The 27702-nt window shown below is 44.9% G+C and overlaps 1 protein-coding gene and 1 long non-coding RNA gene across 6 annotated transcripts in view; both read left to right on the forward strand.

Annotated features, from left to right (window-relative positions):
- Window positions 1-758: 758 nt before the first annotated feature.
- Window positions 759-5424, forward strand: LOC123372167. Its single transcript, XR_006580152.1, has 4 exons — window positions 759-829; window positions 1966-2029; window positions 2676-2718; window positions 5368-5424. It is a non-coding gene; the product is annotated as an uncharacterized LOC123372167 (long non-coding RNA).
- Window positions 5425-8722: 3298 nt separating this feature from the next.
- NOX4 (NADPH oxidase 4) overlaps window positions 8723-27702 on the forward strand; it is a 163184-nt gene continuing 144204 nt past the window's right edge. For 2 of the 5 annotated variants that reach the window (XM_045020157.1, XM_045020172.1), the window contains exons 1-5: window positions 8769-8830; window positions 9499-9594; window positions 22316-22426; window positions 23608-23692; window positions 25720-25817. In XM_045020157.1, the coding sequence (XP_044876092.1) occupies window positions 9586-9594; window positions 22316-22426; window positions 23608-23692; window positions 25720-25817 (303 nt within the window). In that variant the 5' untranslated portion in view covers window positions 8769-8830; window positions 9499-9585. Of the gene's footprint in view, window positions 8831-9498; window positions 9595-22315; window positions 22427-23607; window positions 23693-24159; window positions 24223-25719; window positions 25818-27702 lie in introns of those variants that run through there. The other 3 variants (XM_045020189.1, XM_045020165.1, XM_045020180.1) reach the window with 3 other exon arrangements.

Raw genomic sequence — 27702 nt, forward strand, 5'->3', positions numbered from 1 at the left:
TCACATCCCGATCACCCTACTTCACTCAGGAAAAATAGCCTTCCGCTGCTCAAAAAATAGCAGTGTGTGTGAATGCTGAAGGTTCTGTATTCAAGCTCTGCTGGTGACTTGTGTGGGGTGATACTACAGCTGATTGATTTTTGAAAAAACCTTGTAAAGAAAACAAAACACACACATAAAGCAGCAAAGAGTCCTGTGGCACCTTATAGACTAACAGATGTATTGGAGCATGAGCTTTTGTAGGTGAATACCCACTTCGTCGGATGCATCCAAAACGTCTGCTAGTCTATAAGGTGCCACAGGACTCTTTGCTGCTTTTACAGATCCAGACTAACACGGCTACCCCTCTGATACTATACACATAAAGAACTATGTTAAAAGAATGATATTTAGGTTGCAAAATCAAGCCCTCAAAAGTAAAGAAATTCCAGATTTACCCATGAAGTGCTTTGTGGGTACAAGTGTTGGCAAACCACGCTGTCCCTGCATTGAACCTTGGTATTGTTCCCCTCATTGTACGGTACAGGAGGTACATTCTGTTATGCTAGTCTTAGTTACACGGAAGACACAAGACAATGGCCCATTGAGGAAAGCCAGCCTTAACCAATTAGTAGGAAATAAACAAGTATATCAATCATGTAGTAATGAGTAACCTGTCTGTAAGAAAGGGAATAAAAGAAAAGGTCCGGGACTTTCCTAGGACGCCTCTCTGCAACACCGTCTCTGTTTCCCGTTACTACATCTGGTGACCCCGACATGATCCAGACACAAGACCCCCGACTCATCGGCTGGCTTAGCCTTGGTGCACCACAGCGCAACGCGCTCCCTCGTGAGTATGGGGGGGACTTATCCATTGAGCAAAAAGATCATGCAAAAGAGTTATTGAAACTTATCAAACAGGACGGGTGTACTGCAGTATCGTTACGACACTTAGAGGAATTGCTCCGAGCAATTGAGTACAAGTGCCCATGGTACTCGAACCGAGGCTCCCTAGACCACTCCGATTGGATAAAGATCGGGGCGGCATTATTTCGGGAACCTCGAGCTGAGATCCAACATATTCTGTTATGGCAGCACTGTTCAGCTGCGGTGGGGAGATTACGAAAAGAGGCGTCCCCCTCTGTACCTCCCTTGCTCTCGGTGGAGGCACCTCCAGCATATCCCCGAGTGCTCCCACCGGCCCCTTCCTTAGCACCAAAAACTTCTACACCAGTGGTGGACACCCTGGGGCAGAAGTCTCTTCATCAGGGCGCTGTTTGCGCCGCCCTTGCGGCGGCGCGAGCAAGCGGACAAGACCCCTTATTGGAACAATGGGAGGGAGAAGTCCCTTTGGTGTTTCCTCTGTCTTATGACCCTCCCAATGAGGCAGGTGAGGTGGTAGCTCGGCACTCCACCCTCCCGTACTCAATTCTTCGGGAGCTTAACAAAGTGGTACGTGAGTCAGGGCTGCGTTCCACTTATGTGCAGGGTATGATAGAAGGGATCGCCAATAGTTATACTATGATCCCGGAGGACTGGAAACATCTATTTCGTATGATCCTTTCCCCTGCACAATACGTGGTATGGGATAATGAGTTTAAATTGGCAGCCCTAGCACTCGGTAACGCGCAGAATACTGCTGAGCAAATATATGGGACAGGAGCTTTTGCCACCATAGAACAACAATCTATATTGCCCATGGAATCTTTTCACCGCACGGCAATGTGCATTCAGAGAGCCTTTCGGCGGGTTCCGGCCTCCGGTAAGCCCCTTCGATCATTCACAAATGTTAAACAACAAGCTACGGAACCTTATCATCATTTCGTTGATCGCCTCAAAGAGGCTGTTCAATGCCAAATTGACAATCCGGACGCTCAGGTGGAACTCCTTTTACGCTTAGCATATGAGCAGTCCAATGCTGATTGTCGGAAAATTCTCCAAACTATCATTCACCACCCTAATTACACACTCGCTGATATGTTGCAGGCATGTGCCGAAGTAGGCACTCAGACCCACGCTATGGCACTGTTGGCGGGAGCAATCCGTCAAGGTAACAAACCTACGGGTAACTGCTTTAACTGTCAGCGACCCGGACACTTTAAAAAGGAGTGCCGAGCCCCAGGAGGTGGTGCTTATAAGGGCGGAGCTAACACAACCGGGGGCCGTCCTATTAAAAAGTGCCCAAAATGTAACAAAGGATATCATTGGGCCAATCAATGTCGCTCCTCGACTTCAGCTAATTCGGGAAACTTTCAACCGGGCCCCCCTTCAGCCCCGGTTTAAAGGAGGGAGCCCTGCCTGCCATGGCCGCTCAACCGGCCACAAAAGGCAGTGCTGGTTTGGATCTTATCAATGCAGTAGATATGCAATCCCCTCTTCCTGGTGACATACTCCTCATGCCTACGCAGCTTTCTGGTCCGCTTCCCCCGGATACATTTGGGTTGATTTTGCCTCGCTCATCTGCTAGTAGTCAGTCTATTATGATTGTGCCCGGAGTTATTGATTCTGATTACACCGGCATTATCTATGTTCAAATTTGGAGTCACCTTCCCCTCAAATTAAAGGCGGGGGATTCTTGGGCTCAACTGCTAATCTTACCTTACACAGCGCCGGCCGGACCCGGCCAGGCGAGTCGTGCCGGCGGATTTGGTTATACTCGCGTTAATCTGGAGCAAGGTCCCCTTTTTCATCCACAGATTGCTGCGGTCTTACAACACATTCGAACCCACAAGCCGACCCGTAAGTATACCATCAACGGTAAGGAGCTCTATGGGTTGCTAGACACTGGAGCGGATGTTTCAGTAATTGCACAAAAGCATTGGGACCCTTCCTGGCCTTCTGAAATCTCCCCCTCAGTTTGGGGAGTGGGAGGCCCGCAATCTTCTCGACAGAGCACCAATTGGCTCTCAGTATGGGATAGTGAGGAAGGGCGAGAGGTTGCAAAAATTCGTCCGTGCATTTTGCCAATTGATCTTAATCTCTGGGGACGAGACCTATTATCTCAACTGGGAGCCTCCCTAGTTGTGCCATGACACGTCAATGCTCTTCACACACTGCCCTCCCCCTGGAATGGAAAACCCACGTCCCAGTGTGGGTTGAACAATGGCCACTCCCTCAGGAAAAATTAATAGCCCTTAAAGAATTAGTTCAGGAACAGTTAACCGAGGGACATATTGAACCTACTACTAGCCCATATAATACTCCAGTCTTTGTTATTAAGAAAAAATCTGGCCGCTAGCGATTATTACATGATCTCCGAGCTATAAACAAAATTTTGGAACCTATGGGAGCCCTTCAATGTGGGACCCCGAACCCGAATGTTATACCACACGATTATCAGTTAGCAATAATCGATCTTAAGGACTGTTTTTTCTCTATCCCTCTCCTCCCCCATGATCGAAAGTACTTTGCCTTTACAATCCCTGTTTTGAATAATAGTCAGCCAACAGAACGCTACCATTGGAAAGTTCTTCCCCAAGGTATGCTGAACAGTCCCACCCTCTGTCAATATTACGTGAATCAGTCTCTATCACCTTTTCGCAAACGGTACCCTACGCTTAAGGTTTACCATTATATGGATGATATCCTCATAGCAGGACCAGAGCTCCCTCCCTCATGGAAAACTGACCTGCAAAAGATGCTTCAGGAATACGGCCTTCAGATAGCCCCAGAAAAGGTACAATATTTAGAACCCTTTTTTTATCTAGGACATAAAATGATGGCCGCCTACTCCATTCCAATTATCCCGCAAATTGCTTTGGAAACCAACATTAATTACGTCACCCTTCAGCAAGTATTGGGCATTATAAATTGGGTATGCCCCTATTATCACCTGGATACCAACATGTTAAGTCCTCTATTTGAAGCTCTTCGGCAGGGGCGTCACCCCTCCGATATCATTTCTCTCACAAAAACACAATTAGATGCCATTGCGCAGGTGAATCAATCTCTCGCAAAGGTTTGGGTGGATCGTGCCGTGGATAACGAGCCTCCACGTCTCGCTTGTCTTCAAGGGGTGACCCAGCCTTGTGCCGCCCTCTTTCAAGCACCCGAGGCTGGGACGGTACGAATCCTTGAATGGCTTTATCTCGCCCACACCCCAGCAAATACTCCCCTTCCCTCCATGCTTGCTTCCCTAATTACAAAAGGGCGCCAACGTGCATTAGTGCTTTTTGCTATTGATCCAGCAGAAATAGTTCTTCCAATTCCCCTACATTTATGGCAAACCCTTTGTGAAACAACTCCTGAGGTTCAATGTGCGTGTGCAGGTTATACAGGAACCTTACCTTTCATACCTTAAAGGACCCCCGTTTTGGCATGACACAGCGATTACCCCTTAGTTTTCGCTATTTACTCTCACCAACCCCGCTGCCAGATGTGCTTACAGTATTTACGGACGGAAGTCCACACCGTGGGGTTCTCTCTTGGCGTGACCCACTTACCACACGCTGGTGTTCCTTGTTTACCCTACCCCAAAGCTCCGCCCAGCGTGCTGAGCTGGCTGCAGTAATTTTGGCCTTTAATCGTTTTTCAATGCAGCCATTTAATATTATTACTGATAGTTTATATGTAGCCAATGTTGTTTCAAATATTAGTGGCAGTTATGTATCACCGGCACTAGATAAAAATTTGCTAGCTTTGTTTTTAGCATTGCAACATCTCATTCATTCCCGTACCGATCAGTTTTTTATTGCTCATATCCGAAGCCACCAACCCTTCCCTGGCATGTTGACGGAAGGCAATGCCCAGGCGGATACCCAACTCCGGGCATTCCCTTGTACTCCTATAGAAAGTCATGCCCTACATCATCAAAATGCCAAGGCATTGGCTAAACAATTTCAGATCCCTCTTTCTGATGCTCGAGGTATTGTTCAACAATGTCCTCAATGCACCCTTAACCCACAGGGTCCTCCCATAGGGGTAAATCCCCGTGGTCTCGGAGCCAATCAACTTTGGCAGATGGATGTTACCCTTTTTCCCCCCTTCTCCCCTTGGAAATACCTGCACGTTGTCATCGACACATTTTCAGGCTACACTTGGGTAACAGCCCAAAAAGGGGAGGCTACCAAACATGTTTGCAATCACTTGATTCGCAGTTTTGCGGTAATGGGCAGCCCCGCTGAGTTGAAAACCGACAATGGCCCTGCTTACTATTCCTCCGCCATGGCCGCATTTTGTGCCCGGAGGGGCATTCTCCACAAATTTGGCATTCCTTATAATTCCCGGGGTCAGGCCATTGTTGAAAGGGCTAACCGCACCCTAAAGGAGGCCCTTACTAAACAAAAACAAAAAGGAGGAGTGCCCCTATCCTTGCAAGATAAGGAAGAATGGCTGGCTCGTGTCTTGTTTACACTGAATCATTTAAATTTAACCTTGTTTAATAATCAGTTTTTATCTAGAGCCCAGCGCCATTATCGACAGACCGAGCCCCTTCCAGCGCCGAAGATGATATATCGCAAGCTGCCAGGACCAGAGTGGAGCCTGCCCGTGCCGCTCATTACCTGGGGCCGGGGCTACGCAGCGGTGTCAACTGAAACCGGCCCTGTGTGGGTTCCCGCTCGCTTTGTGAAGCCGTGGAAAGATGGCCTGGCATCAGGGGCTAAAGAATCCCATTCCGGATTTCAGTCTGACCCTGACAGATAGGGTGAACAAGATCGACAAGGCCCGAAAGCGTGGCACACCCAACGCTGCCATAACTTGGGGACAGGTCAAAGCTTTATCGTGGCAGGCTGAACGTGTATTAGAACAAACTAAGGCGGATAAGACTACAGAAAATTATTTTCTTGCGCTAGTAGCCAGCTTAAATGCTAATTCTCTTTGTTGGATTATGTACATTTGTGTGACCGTTCTGTGTTTGCCGCAAGGTGTTGCAACCCCTCTCCCTTCCACCAATGTGTGGGAGACATTTATTCACACTTTAAATCAGACATCCTTTTGTCTCTCCCAGCAAGTTACGGTGGGAGACATTTTAGGTACCTGTCTGATTCCTGTATGCTATAATCCTAATGATGTTGAAAATGCTACTTGGTTTTATTCCAATCTGGAGCCCAATTCCACCATTCATGGTTTGGGCTATGCTGGCTATCATAATTGGGGACCTCAAACACCTCGCAGACCAAGGAATGCGCTCGCCCTTCGCACCCCCTATGCTGCCACACATAACATAACCTGTGCCCGCATGACCAATTGTACTATGAGTAATTGTAAGCAGTTTCCTGCTCCAGCCTTGAATTGTTCTGCTGTGACAAATATCTCTTATATATACAAGCATGTACAGCTGCCAAATGGGTGGTTTTGGACATGCTCAGGATATACTTTCAATTATATGCCCGCCAATCTTAGTGATGGCACTTGTTGTTGCCTAAGCCGATTTGCGCTTATATTACCAACCAAAAGGCAGCTCTTAAATATTTCGCGAGTTAGTCGCAGCCTTCCTTTGGATGCTTCCTGTGATAGCCATGTACATTTACTTTCAAAAACCGAGACTGTCGCTTTGGCTGTTTCTCTTGTCGGGGTCCCCGGGTTGGCCTCGGGAAACAGTATGCGAATTAATGGTTTGGCTTGCGCGGCCACTAAGGCTTTGAATGCGACATCTACCGCTATAGCCCTCCTTAATGATGAGCAGGAAGACATCCGCCATGGGGTGTTGCAAAATCGAGTGGCTATAGATTATTTACTTATGCTGCATCATTATGGGTGTGAAAAGGTTAATAATATGTGTTGCTTTAATATTTCTGATCACCATCATTCAGTTGAAAATCAACTCAAGATTATTAAAAATTTAACAGATCAAATCAGATACAATCCAGACCCCCTCGCGGGATGGTGGGATTGGCTTTCCTCATGGCTTCCTAACATTGGGTGGTTGCATCAGCTTGTCACCTTTGGAGGACTCACTGTACTCTTGCTCGTGCTATTTTGCTGCGGCATTCAGTGTGTCCCCTCCTTTGTTTCTCTCTTTATCAAGGGCTGTCCGTGGACCTACCCAGGGCCCCCTCGAAAGTATTAGTCATATTTAACAAAACAAAAAGGGGGAGATGTGGGTACAAGTGTTGGCAAACCACGCTGTCCCTGCATTGAACCTTGGTATTGTTCCCCTCATAGTACGGTACAGGAGGTACACTCTGTTATGCTAGTCTTAGTTACACGGAAGACACAAGACAATGGCCCATTGAGGAAAGCCAGCCTTAACCAATTAGTAGGAAATAAACAAGTATATCAATCATGTAGTAATGAGTAACCTGTTTGATGTCAATCATGTAGTAATGAGTAACCTGTCTGTAAGAAAGGGAATAAAAGAAAAGGTCCGGGACTTTCCTAGGACGCCTCTCTGCAACACCGTCTCTGTTTCCCGTTACTACAGTGCTTAATTCAGCTCCATTGTCTGTATGCACTGTGGCAACAGTCTTTAATTACATGATCACATACTGTTTTTTCCACAGGACCCCCCATGTCCTTCAGTGCACAGGATGGACATTCAAGGGGACAGAAATAAGGTCATGCCGGCAATGGTAAATCTGGCATTTCCTAACTTTCAAGTGCTTCATTCTTTGAACAGCTTTTTCGAGGTATAATATATTTTTGTTCGCTAATGCACAATTGGGCGCTGAAAATGCGGGGGCGCTTTTGAGAACCTGAACTCGGCAAGAGCGCAATGAAGGGGGGAGGAAGCAAGGGGCCAGGGCCCAACCCTTCACCCGATTGGAGCTGGGTGGTAAAGGCAAAGCCCCTTCCCTGCTGGCACGATGGAGGGGCAGCTGGGCCAAATCTTAGTGGCCCATGGGGTCACAGCCCTGCTCAGGTTTGCACGTGTGTGTATAAGGCAGGTGCAACAAGTCTCCTAGAGCCCAGCTCCTCAGAGATCTTTAGGCTTTGAATTCTAGGCACTCGGCTACACTGGGCCTTTACCACCTTCGCCACGGGGCAGAGATGCTGACATGCATCATCCAGCGAGGAACACAAGCCCCTCCACCACCCCCATCTCACTTTGACAACCCACAGAAGTCCACCACCCCATTCCCAGCCAATTCCCCCCGCCCGCCCCTGCCTTGTTGCCCCTGCTTTGACACTGTCTGGCAGTGCCTCGCCAGCTTCCTGACCAACGGGCTCATGCCCCCGTGCCCAGAGTTGCCCCCAGCTGCCCTTCTCCTCCCCACCCCCCTCCTCTGGGTGCATCGTGCCCCGCCGCTGCTCACACTCCGCCCTTTCCTCCTCTCCCGTTTCGGGGGCAGGGCCCCAGGGCAAGTCCGGGCAGGGGCGTCAGCAGCTGCGACTGAGCCTGCTGAGCGCGAGCCTGCCCCGGCCGGGCCCCCGGGGGCAGAGCGGCGCGGGGCGGGAGAGGACGGGGCGGCGGCCGGAAGGCGGGGAGGGGGAGCGGCAGGACCGAGCCGCAGCAGCAGCGGCGGCGGCGGCAGGACCGGCTCAGCGGCTGCCCCCGAAGCGCTGCCGCAGGCGCGGGACTCGCCCCATGGCTCCGTGCGGGAGCAGCTGGCTGGCCAACGAGGGGAGCAAGCACCTCTGCCTGGTAGGCTGCTGCGGAGCCCCCGCCACAGAAACTCCGAGCGCCGAGCCTCCCGGGGGCTGGGGGACCGCGGCCGGCCCGGGCCCCGCGTGCCCGGCGCTGCTGCACCTGGGTGCTGGGGAGCCGCCTGCCTTGTTCCGGGCACGGCGGGGTGCGCACATGGACCTCACTTGCCGTGCGTGGCTCTGTGTACGTGGGCACGGCACGCAGCCCTGCCTGAAACGTGCTTTACACGCGTGTGTGCAACGCACGGTCCGGGGTGCTCTGGGTCCCAGCTGCACGCGCGTCTCTGGTGTGGTTGGGTGGCTAATGTACTAGGGATTTGTCTCTGTATGTCGTGTGTCGATGTGTGTGTGTATACGCACGAGTGTGCTATATAAGCATAGGTGCTGGGACTAGGGATGCTGGGGGTGCTGCTGCACCCCCTGGCTTGAAATAGTTTCCATCATATAGAGAACAGGGCTTACAATTTGGTTCAGTGACTCTCAGCACCTGCACTACAAAAATTGTTTCAGCACCCCTATAAATAAGGGATAATGACTGTGTGTCTATCTGTGCATGGTGCATGCAGGTTTGATCTATGTTATAGCCTCTCTTCAGGGTTGGGGCAGAAAAAGCATGGAGCTCATCTCAAAATGTGCTTTTCCTTGCTTATGTCTCATAATTTGTCTTTTCCTTCGCTATGTATTTATTCTTTGACTCTTTAATAGCAGCATCTAACTCCGTAAGTTTTGATAGACAGTTTGTATGCAAGATGCTACATAAGATTCTAAAGGACTTAACCTCGAATGCAAACTTTTGGGAGGCTGGCCGAGAACAAAAAGTTTTACAGCCAGCAGGGGCTGTTTTTGTAATTTCTTTCCGCTCGTTTTCTCATTCAGCTGCAAAATCCTTAGAGAGCTCATTGCATGTGTGCTGTGTGATGGAAAGAAATATTGAGAAGTTCTGGATTGCCTTTCACTTACATGCATTCTTTCTTGTTGTCTTGTTCGTTTTAGCTTTTCTGGCTCTCCCTGAATGTCTGGCTCTTCTGGAAAACCTTCCTGCTGTATTACCATGGGCCACAGTACTACTATTTACATCAGATGCTAGGTGTAAGTGATCCTTTTCCCAAGGCGGTGGGGTGGGGAGTCGGGGGCAGAAATGCTTTGCTGAGGGACGAATTGGGCTGCTTAGTAGCCCTTGAACGTCGGGGGGCAATGGAGGATCAATAAGAAATTTACTATGAGAAAGTTTTTTTTCTCCTGCTGCTGATAGCTCATCTCAATTGATTGACCTCTTACAGTTGGTATGGCTACTTCCACCTTTTCATGTTCTCTGTATGTATAAATATCTTCTTGCTGTATGTTCCAGTCTATGCATCCGATGAAGAGAGCTGTAGCTCACGAAAGCTTATGCTCAAATAAATGTGTTAGTCTCTAAGGTGCCACAATTACTCCTGTTCTTTTTGCGGATACAGACTAACACGGCTGCTACTCTGAAACCTATGAGATTGTTGACATTTTTGTGGGGTTAGCAAGTGGATAGTGTTGAGAACAATCTCTATGTTGGAGTGAGTAAAGGGTAAGGAGCCAGTCAAGTGGCTAGGAAAGCCAACTGCAGGCATGCTTAAAAGATCTGACACTGTAAACATGATCACAGATGACTGGAACTTTAGTTTTGAGTCATCATAACATTAGCAAGCTTGTGGGCTTGTTCCGGTGAACTTTTATGCCAGTTCTCATTATGTATATTTCTTAGGGAAGTTGTTTTATTAACTATCTTTCTGCCTCTGCATCTCATTCTCATGGTTCCTGTGTGCTTGGTTAATAAATATTTATAAGCCGCATTATTTTTTGCCTTAATTTTTGGCTATCAGTATGAAAAAGATGGCATCTACTGGTATAATGCTTACATCTCCACTTTGCCTTAGCAATGATGATCCACAAGAAATAGTTTCTAGTTGGTGAGATGTAGGTCTATTTCTTTCTTGAAGTTATCAGTATCTCCTGAGTAGGTACAGTTAGCTTGCACTGTAAACTGTCCAGAGGGAATGTGCAAAGGGGAAAAAATATAATGAGGAAAATCTGGCCCTTGGTCTGTCTGTATCTTAGTCCCCCATCCGTAAAATGTGTATGAATACTTCCCTAGCTCACAAGGGTGTTGTGAGCACAAACACATTAAAGGTAGTGAGGGGCACAGATACGGAGCTAATAAATAGGACCTTAGATACATCTGTTAGTCAGAGGCTGATGAGAAAGAAGGAGTTCCTGGTTCTGATTCAGGAACACTATCTGAGTAAGAATCCCAGCGTCCTCTCAGTAACCGGTGATGGAGTGGTGCTTGTTATTTGCCTGTGACTACTAAATGTAATCCTTTGTCCATATATAATTTGACCCAGGGCCAGATTTTTTCTCATTTATTTTTTCCTCTTTGCACATTCCCTCTGGACAGTTTACAGTGCAAGCTATATAATCTCTCTCTCTCTGTATATATATAAAGCCACCATGCTTACAGCTACATTAAATTGAGTAAATAAAAGTCTATATTTTTAAGCAGAGAAAAAAAGCATGGGAAATAATTTCTTAATTGCTGAATAATGCTCCCCACACCCCCTTTTTTTTTGCCCACCCATTTTTGGATAACTCTAAAATGGCCAACTAATCATTAATGGAAGAAATTATCTTCTGGGCATGAGACCATACTGGAGAAATTGCATCCCCAAAAAGAACTTGTTGGGGGAGGAGGGGGGGAATTACATAACTGAAAATGGAAGTGAAAAGAGATACTTTAGCTATACTGGTACTTCTGCACATAGCATTTTACAATATATTATGTTGATGTCTCCTTTATTTCTTTTTTGGAATATGTTCCAGGTGATACAATGGCTTGAGCTCTCCTTTGCTGTTGCTTTATCATGATAAAGACTTTGCTATTCAAGGCCAAATTCTCCCTGCACATTTCTGGTGCAACTCCATTGAAGTCTGTTTTTCCCACTACAGTCTGGAGGGAATTAGGCATCTTGAAACTTTGTTTGCTATAATATACTATTTTGTATTTAATTGCCTTGTAACCAAGGGATGCCAGATGTGTTTATTAGTCTGGTTCTTCCAGTAGGTGTTTCGTGTAGCAAAAATTGTTACTAGAAGCTTTTATTTTTTCATTTATTATTTAAGCTCCTTATCCTGTATTGGGGTTTCACAATATTGTTTAAGGCTTTAACTCATGTGTCCAATTTTCAACATAGTCCATGTCTGATTTGGAGGCAATTTGCTGCCTATTATATTGTTCTGTCTGCCTTCTCTTTCTGCCATTCTGGTGTTTTGCAGTTTCCTTTAACCCTTTGTTCTCTCTTCTCAGACTCAACAGTTCAACAATGCTATTAGGGTTATCATCTGTTAAGGGCCAGCAAAGAGCTCATTCTTTGCACTGTACAGATCTTTAACATTCATTGTTTGCTTTTTTAATTCTTTTCCACTCAAGTGGCAGTGCTCCCATCAAGGGTGGCTACATGAATGTTTTTTGGGAGACCTCTCGCTGTTGTGCTACCTCAGATGGAGCTTCATCCATAGTAGCAACATTGGGAGCATTAATGCACACAGGGCTCAAGTAGCCCACAGCATTTTTACCACGGTCTCTTCTAGAACTGTGGTAAAAATGTCGGAGTCCTGTCTACATTACCAATGGAGCTTAGATACGAGGGTGGTGAGCACAGAGTAAGTGCTTACATGGAAGAGAATAGGTGCAGTGATATCTGTGCAATGAAGGGATATTTCCCCTAATAGTCTAGCATAGACAAGGCCTTATAATGAACGTAGACACACTTGAACCTCGAAGAGCTAACTTTACTTTCAACTAGCTTTGCCTGGGTTGATTAACTCCCCGAGATGTTATTGATGTTTACATTGTGGCCTACATGACAAGGGGAGGGATATCTCAGTGGTTGGAGCATTGGTCTGCTAAACCCAGGGGGGTTGTGAGCTCAATCCTTGAGGGGGCCACTTAGGGATCTGGGGCAAAAATTGGTCCTGCTAGTGAAGGCAGGGGGCTGGACTTGATGACCTTTCATGGTCCCTTCCAGCTCTAGGAGATTGGTATATCTCCAGTTGTTATTATTATTTATTAATGACAAAGGAGGATGAATTCAACAGAAATATGGAAAAAAGGGGTGGGGAGAAGGGGGAAATCCCTGAAATAGCAGCACTTCTCAATAAACCGTGACCCAGATAGTATTAGAGAGCCAAACATCTCAAAAGAGAAGCCTCTTTGGGCCTGATCCTGCAACCTGTGCCCTTTGAGGTGCTGAGCACCCTTCTCCAACAACTGACTCAGTGGTTATTTAGGGCACGCAATATCTGGCAGGATCATCCCTTCATGGTCTTCTGGTTAAGAGTGTATAATAGAGTCCCATTCTTCAGAAAGGGACTATGTTCCTTCAAAGGGAGCGTGATATAAAATGCCCACATACCTAGAAGGACAATACATGCGTGTGTCACACAGGAGTGCTGACAAAAGGCTGATCTTTATTTTCTAGCTTCATGTCACCTGCTCTGGGCCAGGGCACTGTTGCATCTTCCCTGTTTTTGAAAAATAAAATGCAAATAAAATCCTATATCAGCCCAATCCCCTCCCCCCAAATTAATATGGCTAGGTAATAAAACACCAAGAGATATCTAGGCAGGAGATCAGTGTAGGCTCTGATGGCTTCTGTTACACTTCAGACAATGACTGACTTTGCTCAGGTAGGTTGTGTCATTTTCTCCAGCAGAATTACAGAGCTCATATGGTACATGCAAGTAACATATATAATGTGTCCATGCGCTGGCTATAAAGAAAGAAACAGACAAAAAACCAAAAACAGTCTCAGAAGAGTGGCCTGGATTAATGGTTTCCAAGTGGTGTGGAAAGAAAATGACTCATACAGTTAGTCACAGGAATTTAGAGCTTCAGTATTGTTATGAAGACCATTCCCCTATGTTGGGGAAGGGACTAAATCTGCTGCTGCTGTTTGCTTTCTTCTGCCCCTTCCCTATTTTGCATTGCATTAGATTCTGATCTCAGTTACACCAGTGTAAACTTAAACTTGGTTAATCTATAAGGTGCCACAGGATTCTTTGCTGCTGTAAACTTAAAGTAACTCTGTTGATTTCAGTAGTTACTCCAGATTTACCCCAGAGATTAGAGTCTGGTCCTTAATAGATTTAGATGTATCTGTAAGTATATGACCACGTCAAACATTTAAAAACTGTTTGACTCCAGTGTACTCCCAGTGACTTAACATAACTTTAAAAGAATTGCAATTAATTGAGGATGGAATTACATAGCTCTGTGCCTCCAAAGTGTCCTCTTTTAGGAACAAGTACAAGCTAAAATGAGGTGCTAAAATGTACTGGTAGAGTTTTTTCTTCCCACTTCCATTTTCTGGAAATAAATAAATCCAGCCAGAAAAGCTGTTTTTGCCAGAGTTCCAGCCAAATTTGGCTGACTGTAGGAGTATGAATAAGTTTTCTTTAATAAGCACCTGATCTCAATCAAGATCAAACTCCAAACTTTTCTTTCATCCCAGATTGTAAGGTGTGTGACATTTTCATGTACTCTGTGATCAGGAATAAGGAAAAAATACACAGTACAAAGAAAAGGCAAATGAGTAAAAATTAAGTAAAGTGTGCAGTGGAGCCTGCCTCACCCACAGAGATCCTATAAATAATTTTGACTCAGAGAAACTGAGGCATGGATGGACGTTCACTGATGGACTCTTGGTGTCTCGGTCCTTTTATTTTGTGCTTCAAGATGGGTTTAACATGTGAAATAATACCCTAATTATTGAGGTCTTATCTGTGAGCTCCCTTCTAATGAATTCCCTGAACTTAATATTAGGTTTCAGTGCATGCAACTGTGATATTAACTTTCATCTTAGTATCAGGGGGTAGCCGTGTTATTCTGTATCCACAAAAACAACAAGGAATCTGGTGGCACCTTAAAGACTAACAGATTTATTTGGGCATAAGATTTCTTGTGTAAAAAAACATTTCTCTTAGTCTTTAAGGTGCCACCGGACTCCTGGTTGTTTTCATCTTAGTGTTGTCGATAACTTTGCTTGAGAGCTTTGGGGCATCAAGTGGTTTATATTAATGATAAATAGTTTTAGTCTTTTCTCATGCTAATGCTGAAATATCCGGCTTAACCCAAGAAAAGCATATTTCCTCCATTACCAGAGGGGTAGCCGTGTTAGTCTGGTTCTGTAGAAGCAGCAAAGAATCCTGTGGCACCTTATAGACTAACAGACGTTTTGCAGCATGAGCTTTCGTGGGTGAATACCCACTTCTTCGGATGCAAGTGGTGCATCCGAAGAAGTGGGTATTCACCCACGAAAGCTCATGCTGCAAAACATCTGTTAGTCTATAAGGTGCCACAGGATTCTTTGCTGCTTCCTCCATTACAGCATTCCTCCAGCATCCCTTGCTGCAGCACCCAGAGAACCAGGAACCAGTTGTGACTCCCTGGTTCTTTGCTTCAGCCCAGGTTAGAGCAGCCTAGGGACTACCCTGATTGACATGTGCCAGCTGGCAGTGGTCCCCATGGGACCCTATGTTGCTTGGTTGGGATAGCTGGAGAGCAGTGCACTTCACCCATTCCTGCTCCCCACTCAGACATATCTATACATATTCTCTCCCCCTTCATCCCCATACACTTCCATGGCTCATACTGGCTTTGTGCTTGCCTAGAGAAAAAAGGTGATTCAGTGTGTTGGATACTAGCTTGTGACTTTGGTTTCAACTCCCTGCTCTAGCACAGACTTCCTTTGTGATTTTGGGCAGTCATTTCAGATACTTCTGCATTGCAAAACAACACCCCATGGTGGCGAGTCTCTGAGCCCAGGTCAACTGACTTGCATTTGTGGGGCTTGTGCTGCAGGGCTAAAAATAGCAGTGGAGACATTTCTGCTTGGGCTTGAGCCTGGTCTCCGAGACCCTTTGCCCTCACTGGGTCTCCAGCTCAGATGGGAATGTCTACACTGCTATTTTTAGCACCGTAGCAGGAGCCCCGTGAATCCGAGTCAGTTGACCCAGGCTCGGAGACTCACTGCTGAGAGCTTTTTTTTCTTTTTTTGCAGCATAGATGTACCCTTAGTTGCACCGTCAGTTCATCATCTGTAAAATGGGGATGATAGAACCTCCCTATTTCACAGGTTTATTGTGAGGAAAAATACATTAGAACATAAGAACGGCCATACTGGGTCAGACCAAAGGTCCATCTAGCCCAGTATCTGTCTACCGACAGTGGCCAATGCCAGGTGCCCCAGAGGGAGTGGACCCAACAGGCAATGATCAAGTGATCTCCACTCTCTGACAAACAGAGGCTAGGGACACCATTCCTTACCCATCCTGGCTAATATCCATTAACAGACTTAACCTCCATGAATTTATCTAGTTCTCTTTTAAACGCTGTTTTAGTCCTAGCCTTCACAACCTCCTCAGGCAAGGAGTTCCACAGGGCTGGTCTACACTGGGTGGGGGGGATCAATCTAAGATACGCAACTTCAGCTACGTGAATAGCGTAGCTGAAATCGAAGTATCTTAGATCGAGTTACCTACCGTCCTCATGGCACGGGATCGATGTCCGTGGCTCCCCCTGTCGACTCCGCTACCGCTGTTCGCTTTGGTGGAGTTCCGGAGTCGACAGGAGCGCATTCGGGGATCGATATATCGCGTCTAAAAAAAAAAAACTGGACTCCTGCCCAAACTGCCGAAGGAAAAAAAAGCAAAAAAACCCCCACCCAAACTGCTGAAGCTGTGCTGCTCCGGTGGCGCTCCTCCGGCCGCGCACCATGAAGTATCCTTTTGTGCACCCCACTTTGGAGACCACTGTTCTAGACCATGCCAGCCTGCCAGGGGACAAGAGAGGATTGTATGCCTGCTATTTTATAGTTAACAGGGATATGTCCCCTTGTTAAGATTTGCCTTGGAGCACGAATCTTCTCTTCCTCTGTCATTGTTTAAAAATCCAAAGGTCCACTCTTTTGAGCCATTTGTTACTAAATGATCATTTTAAAGTCGCCCAGGTAGCATAAAGGAAGTTGCGAGACCATTTAGGGATCACTTGGAAAGAATGAGTTACTTGGTGACATTTTTGAGCTCTTGGATGTTTATCAAGAGAAGCTTTAGCTCTCCAATTTATTTCTGGACCTTCCGTAAACTGTGGTTCTAGACATTACTCATTGTGTTGCTTTCTCCATAGTTTTCCAACAGCTCATGAGCTTGTCACAACAAGCACGTTGCCCAATTTGATTTCTGCTCAGGAAAAGCTTTCACGAAGGATTATTGAAACCACGTGACATTTTCCATCAAAATACTTGGATCACACTTTTTTGGAAGTGTCCTGCTTTTTTTGAGAAGTTGTTTCACCTTTTGTTTGTAATGATGTTGATGGATGGATTAACCTGAATTAGTAGGAAGGCAGTGCATTATAGGGGAGTATTTATTAAATAACACTAAGACAAAATACAAATAATGGTCGCTGGCCCATTTAGATGGCAACCCGATTCCAGCAGAGGGCACTTCTTAATTTTTTATAGCAAGGCAGGCTGATTCTCATCCTCCTCTACTCTTGCCTGTCCTCCCTCACTCTCCCCCATAATGTACCTGGGCAGTTCAGTACCCAGAGACTAGGGGTCTTATTCTCATTTAATTTGCACCTTTATAACTCCATTGCTTTCAGTGTTGCCTTCCAGATTTACACCAGAGTGAATGGAGAATTCTTAGGGGGTGGTCATGGGGCAAGAACAGCTGGGAGGGGTCTGAAGTTATGGGATAGATGGACATGCATACTCATGAGTGAGAGGAGTTATATGGCAGTAAATGGGGGAGGTGTCTCATTAGATTTAGATTAAATCTCAGGAAAAACTTCCTAACTGTAAGAACAGTAGGACAATGGAACAAACTCCCTAGGGAGGTTGTGGAAGCTTCTTAACTGGAGGTTTTGGAGGCTGGATAACCACTTGTCTTGGATGGTTTAAACACAACAAATCCTACATCTTGGCAGGAGTTAGCCTAGATCAGGGTTTCTCAAACAGGGGTCGCTGCTTGTGTAGGGAAAGCCCCTGGCGGGCCAGGCTGGTGTGTTTACCTGCCCCGTCTGCAGGTCTGGCCGATCGCGGCTCCCATGGGCCGTGGATCGCTGCTCTGGGCCAATGGGATCTGCTGGAAGCAGCGCGGGCCGAGGGACTTACTGGCCGCCGCTTCCAGCAGCTCCCATTGGCCCAGAGCAGCGATCCGCGGCCAGTGGGAGCCGCGATCGGCCGGATCTGCGGACGGGGCAGGTAAACAAACTGGCCTGGCCTGCCAGGGGGTTTCCCTACACAAGCGACGACCCCTGTTTGAGAAACCCTGGCCTAGATGACCCTTGTGGTCCTTTCTAACCCTATGATTCTATGATTCTGACAAGAAATAATTTCACATATTTAATAACGTTCAAGACAGTAATCACCCTGGGCTCAGCTAACAATAGACATGGGATTCCATTGTAATTTTGTGTGAGATAAGCACATCTAGTTATTATTATTTATTATTTGTAATGCCTAGGAGCCCCAGTCATGGACAAGCACCCCATTGTGCTAGGTGCTGTACAAACAGAACAACAAAACAAAACATGGCCCTTGCCTCTAGGAGCTTGCAATCTGATAAAAGTGCTGTTAGATAATGGCTGCATGGATGCTGTACATTTCAACCCAAGCAGAAATGTCCATTTCAGTATCCTTGTGATGTATCACATGTGTCAGATAACAGAAGTTATAAAGTTTACCAGTTGCTTTGCTCATTATTCTTGAGCTTTGGAATGTTTACTCTTAGCACTCTCACTTTATTTTTGGATTTTGCATAAACTGTAGTTCAAATAATTGCTCTTTCTCATTTAATCAATGAGATTCTCTAACCCGTTCTTTGTGTCAAAAGCCTCTAATGAAAATGTTTAAACACTTTGATGACAGTTTTTTTTAATTATTCCTTTGACACACACAGCTCATTTCTAGATTTCCTTTACAGAAATAATAATTAATGAAAATAGCAACAAACTTCATCTCTCCAGAATTCAGCTTATGCAGATATTATGCCAGAGTGAAACAGAAGATTGTCAAGAGCCACTTTTCTGATACTCCAAAAATATTTGTGATGTTCTAAAATAATTCATTTTGCATAATGTGGGAATCATTTTAAGCCTAATCTATGGCAAGGAAATAGAAATACTGTATTTACTGTGAATGCCACAGTGTTCAAATGATTTTTTTTTATCCCCTTTGAACCGTGGGTTGAGGACTGTGGCCTCTTTTACCTAAATCCCACTTGTCCTTGTTCCCATGGAAGCAGCTCAGTTGGTATTCAGCAGAGATCTAGATCCCTGATATGGCAGGGAGCAGGTCCAGGGTGTATGTGTGTGGTGAGTGGGTGGGGGGTGATCACGCCTTCATGCCATCATCACAACACTAGGAACAATTGCGAGTCTGTTCATGATAGTCCTCCCTTCATTCTCTGGAGGCTCGTGTTTGATGAGGGAAACCCCTAGCAGCTCAGCTCTAACAAACGGACTAAAAGGAACCAAGGGGGATTGGGAGCCAATGTGGAGGCACAGACCCTCCAGCCAGGCGGGCCACTCCGCTGAAGATCTTATACAATCTGTGCGTATTTCAGATACCTGTTTGCTTTGTGGCCAAACTCACTACAAAGAGATGGGGCGTATACGGGAGAATCATCCACTATTACAAACTCTGTGCAGGCATGCAACCTTCCACAATTTCCTTTCCCAGTACAGGGGACGCTGGGCCCAAAGTGTGCAAGTGATTTCAGATCCTTCTATATGAAAGGTACCATGTAAAAATAAGATCATTGTTACCATCACCTCTTTTCTGTGGCTCCGTGCCTGATAGGGATCCACAGACAGGGGCGGCTCCAGGCCCCAGCATGCCAAGCGCTTGCTTGGGGCGGTATGCCGCGGGGGGCGCTCTGTCAGTCGCCGGGAGGGGGCGGCAGACGGCTTCGGTGGAGCATCCGCAGGCACGCCTGTGGGAGGTCCACCGGAGTTGCGGGACCAGCGGACCCTCCGCAGGCATGTCTCCGGGAGGTCCACCGGAGCCGCGGGACCGGCGACCGGCAGAGTGCCCCCTGCGGCGTGCCGCCGTGCTTGGGGCGGCGAAATCGCTAGAGCCGCCCCAGTCCACAGGATTTTGTCCCCTCTGTCCTTTATACAATAATCCTTAATCAATACTTACACATCTCTTCATCTATCTCTGTAATGCAGCCCCTCAAGTGGAACGTGGCACTCCTAAATAGTACACAGCAACTCTAAATAACAGGACAGGACTCAAAGAATATTTTTTTCCTGTTCAGACTATGGTGTAGAGGATGAGTTAATACTGTTTGGGCAATATAACTGCCCACGTCAGAAATCGGCCAAGAAACCAGGGTTATTACCTCTGCCTTTATAACATGTGCCTGGGATCTTTAATGACTATAACGGGTTTAGATCTTAGTTTTATGCCTCATCAGGAAGACAGCACTGCCTCTAATGTTACAGTGGACGTAATCTTGATAGACATGTACCGGTGTGAGTTCTAAATGAGAAGTGTATGTTCATTATTTTATTTGAGAGTGTATGTGTATGTACATGTAATATTAGAGTTGGTGGAAAAATTGTATTTTTCACAAAATAGTTTAGAAAGAAATGACAAATGTTCATATTTTTCCAAAACTCTTCACAGTTTTTTTTTTAAATTTTTCAACTAACTGTAAACTGACCCTCCTCTCCTAGTTTTCCCCTCTCTTTTTTTCTTTCCTTTCCCCCCTTTCCTTTATTTTTTCCTGCTAAAGAAAGCGAGAAAAACCTAAAATTGTTTTGATTACATTTGAGGTTACATGTTACAAAAATAGCTGGGGTTTTTTTTTTTTTTTGAAAAAGGACAAAAATTTTCATCAGCCATAACCTATAAATTGATACTATATTTTTATTTATATTTAAAAAATACACATACATAAAACTTATGCAAAAATGACTTGTCTTTTGACATGTATACTTTTTAAATTCATTTTTGTGTGTGTGCGAGATATTGTGTTTCTATAGAAGTCCCTTAGGAGTAAAATTTCTTTATCTACTGACAGTCTAACTGCATCTTTTGTAAAAGCAAACAGAAAAATGCAAATTCAAACTAATAACTGCTGCAAATTGCTAAATTTTTGAATTAGCAAACGAATGAGCAAACACGGTACAATAAGACAACAAAATAAGGGGTTAAGGCATCACAAAGTGTACTTTTCTCATTTATTTGACGTGGTTTTGGTTTTATTACTTAGGATCCAAGTGGACTGGTAAATGTTATGTAGCATATTTTATAAAAGCTTTAGTGAGTGGAATTCCCAGCTATCAACTTCCTACTGCTGATTTGGGGTCCAAGTTAGGGAATGTGTTTATTAGCAGCGTGTGACTTGGTAAGGACCTACTGCAAATCTATTCCAACAGTCTCTGAAACTGCACAATTATTTCCATTTTAGCTGAATTAATGTATGACGTTCTTTGGCTCATTTATCACAAAGTCATTAATTTTTAGTTAAGTGGCTAATGAGGATCCTCATGCTGTTTAATCCTTTCCTCCGCTTTAACCCCTCTGGTCACTTAGAGGGTGGTTGCTCCGTTGACATTAGTGTTGCTTTTGATTTATTCCATTCCATGTGCTTGTGAGCATTGCTTAGGGTGGCAGTTCTTTCCAAGTGAAATGTCACCTTTTGACATAAAAAGAGGCCAGTCCAATTCCTACTGAAGTCAAAGTGAGTCTTTCCATTGACTTTGGTGGGAGTTGGATCAGGCCAAGTTAGGTCAACAAATCCTCACAGTAGATCAGGGGTAGGCAACCTATGGCGGCACACGAGCTGATTTTCAGTGGCACTCACACTGCCTGGGTCCTGGCCACCAGTCCGGGGGGCTCTGCATTTTAATTTAATTTTAAATGAAGCTTCTTAAACATTTTAAAAACATTTTTTACTTTACATACAACAATAGTTTAGTTATATATTATAGACTTATAGAAAGAGACCTTCTAAAAATGTTAAAATGTATTACTGGCACACGGAACCTTAAATTAGCGTGAATAAATGAAGACTCGGCACAGCACTTCTGAAAGGCTGCCGACCCCTGCAGTAGATTTTCTCTCTTCTTTTATGAGGCTAGGTCTGAACTATAGCTACAGTTACTTATGGGTCTGAGTCCTGCCCCTTATAAAAACTTTCCAGATTCTTCTGCTTTCAGAGGCAACAACTGGGCATCTCCAAGCTCCTCTAGGGAAGAACAAAGAATTATTTTAATTACTCTACCGTAGGGTGACCAGAGGTCCCGATTTTATAGGGACAGTTCCGATATTTGGGGCTCTCTCTTATATAGGCACCTGTTTATCCCTCACCCCCGTCCCGATTTTTCACACTAGCTGTTTGGTCACCCTACTCTACAGGGTCTTCAAAATTGGTCCTTTTGGACAAATTTAGTTCATTTTGTAAAGCCACCTGAATTTTTGACATTAAGGGTTTAATAGATGTTTTGTTACACTCTGTCATACCCCCCCCCATATCCATAGTACCTGAGCCCCTCACATAGTGCATTTATCCCCACAACTCCCCTCTCAGTTAGGGAAGTACTGTTATTTATTTATGGGAGTAACTGAGGCACAGAGAGCCCAAGGTCACATAGGAAACCTATGGTAGAGCAGGGAACTGAAGCTGGGTCTCCCAAGTCCTAGTCAAGCACCCTACCCACTGGACCATACTATTGCTCTGTAATCTGACTCTTGCTGTATTTGTTCAGCTAGGATTATGTATTAGCAGAGCTTCAGCATCTGTCCTCAACCTGAACTGCAGCCTGGTCCTTTTACCGATGTGCCGTATTCTCCTGGCCTTCCTCCGAGGATCTCAGAAGGTAAACAACATTTAGCATACAATCAGTTAACAAGGACCATGCACACAGACAGTTTCCTAAGAAATAGCAGAAAGGTTACAGTATACACTTGTTTAGTTATTATTCATTTGCTTGGCTGTATATAGTGCTGGTCTGCAGACAGATATCCTAGATGTGCATGGTAGATGCATTGTGTGTGGACCCAGCTCCGGATCCCTTTGAAGCCAAGGAAAGTATTCATATTGACTTGGCTGGTAGCTGAGTTGGACTCAGTGCTAAGAACATTTCTAGCTTTGGTAAGTAAGGTCATCATGTGCCTGTGTGCAAAAGAAGATTGAGCGCAAGTGAAGCCTTACCCCCATTTTCCTCTCTTGCTCAATAGCTGGTGTGTGCTTTGAATATCAGGACTATTCGCTTCTACCTAAACTCGGAGAAAAGTGGGCTGCGGGTTGTGGCCCCACCCCAAGCCATGCAGCAAGGAAATACAGAGCACCAAGAGTAGAAAAGTGGACATACCTCCCTTATTCTGCTGCTCTACGCTGCCTCCAGTGTGAGCTATTGGGTGTGATTGAATCCCAAATAAATAACATATTGGGCATCCCGGAAAGAGAAATCTGACAAACTAAAGAAGGTTTGGTCTCTAAATATCCAGTAACCAGTAATTTCCATGGGTTGTGACTCATTAGTTACTTGTGACAAAAATCTAAGTAACACTGTTCAACTAATACAGACTTACTGGATGCCTGAGGCACTTTTTGAATAGTTGCAAATTGAAGATAACCATTGTCTTTATCCTGTATCCTCTGTCTTGTGCCTGACAATGATATGAGGTGAACAGACACACAGTCTAAATACCTTGTCCTGTGCTATTGGTCATTTACATTAAAAAAGTTCATTCACTTTTAGTGTATAGACTCAAAGATCATAAGGCCAGAAGGGGCCATTATGCTGATTTAGTCTGATCTCCTGAATAACACACACTAAACAACATCTTCCAGTAACTTCTGCATCAAACCCATGGAGTTACCCTATTGTCTCTAATTCTGTTCCTACTAAATGTAGGTGTTGTGATCAAATAGTGTTAAGCCTCGTATAAATGTTAATTTGACAAACAAATCATGTCTAGAAAATCAATTACTTTTAACTTTATTTTCCATTGCTTCATTTTAGAAGAGAGATTGCTTGAATTCTTTTCTTACTAGGTTGCCAGCAGGAAAACAAGAAGGCTGTTGGATAAAAGTAAAACTTTCCATGTAACATGTGGTGTTACTATATGTGCCTTTTCGGGTAAGATTTTATTGTGCTGAGCACTAGCTCATGTGGGAAGCATATTAAACAATACAAGTCACTTGTGGCTTTTCTTGTGCAGTATGTTTTGGGGTAGTTTTTCTCTGTGTTTCTTTGTTCAGATGCGGGAATGTTTTCTCAGACATTTTTGAAGCCTGGGATCTAAATAAAGGTAATAATTGGAGATATACCAATCTCCTAGAACTGGAAGGGACCTTGAAAGGTCATTGAGTCCAGCCCCCTTGCCTTCACTAGCAGGACCAATTTTTTGCCCCAGACTCCTAAGTGGCCTCCTCAAGGATTGAATTCACAACCCTGGGTTTAGCAGGCCAATGCTCAAACCACTGAGCTATCCCCTTTCCCTTTTCTTTAAAAGTTACAGGTTCTGAAGTGCCAGTTCTTATTTCATATATGAAACCAAATTAAAAGCTGTCATCCTAACTGATTTCAGACCACATGTAGTCAATTTAAACGAGGAGGCATGGATGTTAGAGATGAAAAGACCTATTGCAAACATGTGGGCAATACAGGTAAATATCGCAAAATATTGCCACTTTCAGTGAAGTGTTAACATAGCTTTGACACAGTCCTTGGATTCAGTCTCCCAATCAGAGAATTATAATGGGAAAATAAATTACAGTACTTTAAAAGGTTCAAAATGAGTAGTATTTTCATATCAGCCTATCTGTCCAACTCACTTAGTACAAAAATAGCATATGGGGTCTTAGGACTGATCTTGTTTCCCCTAAAGTGAATGGGAGTCCATGGAGAAGGTTTTTATATAAAATCTTCAGGTCAGTAAATTTAATGTTCCAAATATGCAAAGGAAAATGATAAACAGATAAAAAAACAATGAGAAGTCTGATGGCATCTTAAAGACTAACAGATTTATTTGCCAGTAGGAGAACACTTCAGTCTCCCTGGACATTCAATAACAGATTTGAAAGTAGCCATCCTGCAACAAAAAAACCCCTTCAAAAACAGACTTCAAAAAGAAACTGCAGAACTACAATTCATTTGCAAACTTAACATCATTAATTTGGGCTTGAATAGGGACTGGGAGTGCCTGGCTCACTACAAAAGCAATTTTCCCTCCCTTGGTATTGACACCTCCTCATCAATTATTGGGTGTGGACCACATTCACCCTGATTGAATTGGCCTTGTCATCACTGGTTCTCCACTTGTGAGGTAACTCCCTTCTCTTCATGTGCCAGTATATTTATGCTTGTATCTGTAATTTTCACTCCATGCATCTGAAGAATTGATTTGTTACCCACAAAAGCTTATGCCCAAATAAATCTCATAGGCCTTGGCTACACTGGTGCTTTACAGCGCTGCAAGTTTCTCGCTCAGGGGTGTGAAAAAAACACCCCTCTGAGTGCTGCAAGATACAGCGCTGTGAAGCGCCAGTGTAAACAGTGCCGGGAGTGCGGCTCCCAGCGCTGTAAGCTAATCCCCACAGAGAGGTGGAGTACGTGCAGCGCTAGGAGAGCTCTCTCCCAGCGCTGGCACTGCGACCACAGTCACACTTCAAAGCGCTCCCGCAGCAGTGCTTTGAAGTTTCAAGTGTAGCCAAGCCCTTAGTCTGTAAGGTGCCACTGGACTCGTTTTTGTTGATATAGACTAATGATACTACGCCTCTGATACTTGATAAACAGGTAGTTTATATATAAAGGCTAGGAGTAGCATAGTCTAAATTATAATCATAGAATATCAGGGTTGGAAGGGACCTCAGGCAGCCATCTAGTCCAACCCCCTGCTCAAAGCAGGACCAATCCCCAGACAGATTTTTGCCCTAATCCCTAAATGGCCCCCTCAAGGATTGAACTCACAATGCTGGGTTTAGTAGGCCAATGCTCAAACCACTGAGCTATCCCTCCCCCTAGTAAATCACTTGGGACCCAGATCTACAAACTCATACATATAAGAACAGGGCTCCACCTACACATATGAGCTATCAGGATTAGGGGCTTCACATAATCTTCAAAATGTAGTTTAGTGAACTGAGATTTGTTCTGTTTTATAGTCTTACATGTTGCCGCACACCTGGTGAATGTCCTTAACTTCTCTGTGAACTATACTGAAGAATTTTTGGCACTAAATGCAGCAAACTACCGCGGTGAGGTGGGCGATCTGTTCTTATTTATATTTTATAGATGTAACTTGTAGTTTCCATGAGTGATCTATACAGTGGTGCTTGTCTTGTATAATGTGAAAATGCAGTATCCTGTTTATTTTTTTTCTTCCTTTCGATGGCTAGAGCACTAGGATTGGAGTCAGGACCTGGCTATGCCACTGACTTTCTGTGCAACCTTGAGCAAGTTACTTCACTTATTTATTTATATTTTATTAATCCCCCCTCCCCCAAAAATAAGGGGAGGAAAAGACAAAAAGAACAAAAAAGTAAAGGAATGGAAAGGAAAGAAAGAAAAGGGGGAAAGGAAGGAAAAGGAGAGAAACAGCTTGGTTTCTATCTGCTAGGAATTAAAGATTTCTAAAAAGTTAGACCATATCTTTGCCAATTTGTCTTGGGGTCCCTCTTCTCCAAAATGTTACCTGTTCTTTAGCTGCCAGGACAGCCACATTGCTGGGCCAAGCTTCTGTCCCTGGAGGCAGGCTGCTTTTCCGTTTATGTAACACGAGTTGTTTGGCTACAAGCACTGCTCTAGAGAACCAAGCTTTCCATGGAGGTGGAGAGTTTCCAGGATGATGGTTTAATTTTTAAGGTGGTATCCGTTATCATGTTAATCCTCCTACTGACTTCTAACCAAAAGGATTGAGAGTGCCCAAACATGTGAGCCAGTGTGGTTCTGGGAGACCCACATCTCCAGCAGCAGTCTCCACCACTGCCTTGCTGTGTGCCCTTTGGCAAGTCACTTCACTGTTCAATGCCTTAGTTTGCTGCCCTCACTGCTGCTGGGCAGTCCTTGTTGAATCATTTATGCTGCTATCATTGGCCCTGTCATTAAACCTTATAATATGGGAGAGGCAGGAGAATAGATGTTGCATTTGGAGCATTGCATAGACATGGATTGAATGATGACAAGATTTGGGCCAATCTTGCTCTCATTCAAGTCAATGGCAAAACTGCTGTTGGCTTGAATGGGAACAGTATCAGATAATGTTATTGTGGCTTTAGTTGTCTGCCGGAATTAGGCTGGAAGCTGCATTCTGCTTGCAAAATGCCATACTCAGCTGATGTAGCCCCCGTAAATCATATCAGAATGTAGGGCCCAAAGTCATTGGAGGGAAACACTCTGGCCTTAGGAAGTCTTAAAGTCTTCTCCTGCCTTTGCCCTGCATACAGGAGTAAAACTCCCACAGGCTTCCCCACTGTGCATTGCTGCCTAACTCTTCTTTGGGTGGTAGGCTTTGCCCGAAGTAGTGAGGGAATAGGAATCATTTAGTGCTTACAAGGCCAGCATTAATTTATGCTCACAGAATCCTTCTGAAGTTCAGTGGAGGAATGATTCCATGGAGGATGACGGTCTCGTTTGCTCCATAATTGCTTCTTCCTGCAGCCTGTCCCTCTCACCCATGATCTTCATGGATCTGGTCTTCACTACCAAAAAAAAAAAAGGTGTGTTCTTAACTTGAATTAATGAACCTGAGGCAAAATCCCAGTGGAGGCAAGGTAGTTAGAAATTTTCATATGAGTTAGCAGGTTGAGCTATAGCCTATGGAGGAGCCTCGTCTTTAACTCAACCAGCTAGTTCATACAAAAACTAACTAAATGTTTGCCTCCACTAGGATTTTATCTCGAGGTAGTTAACTCGAGTTAAGAACCCACTTTCCCCCCCTTCTGGTGAAGACAAGGCCACAGAGTGGCTTCCACGAGATCAAGGGGATTGTGGAAGCATGCTGTAGAGTTGGCACTCTGCCCTTTCCCCTCCACTCAGAACTGCTGCTCTTTCCCCCACAATCTCCCACAAGGAAGTCAAGAGAAGAATTTGGCCTGATAGTGTGAACTCCTTGAGGCAGCCATGTTAAGCTCAGTCCTGCTCTCAGG

This window comes from Mauremys mutica, chromosome 1 (assembly GCF_020497125.1).
Source record: "Mauremys mutica isolate MM-2020 ecotype Southern chromosome 1, ASM2049712v1, whole genome shotgun sequence".
NCBI lineage: Eukaryota > Metazoa > Chordata > Testudines > Geoemydidae > Mauremys > Mauremys mutica.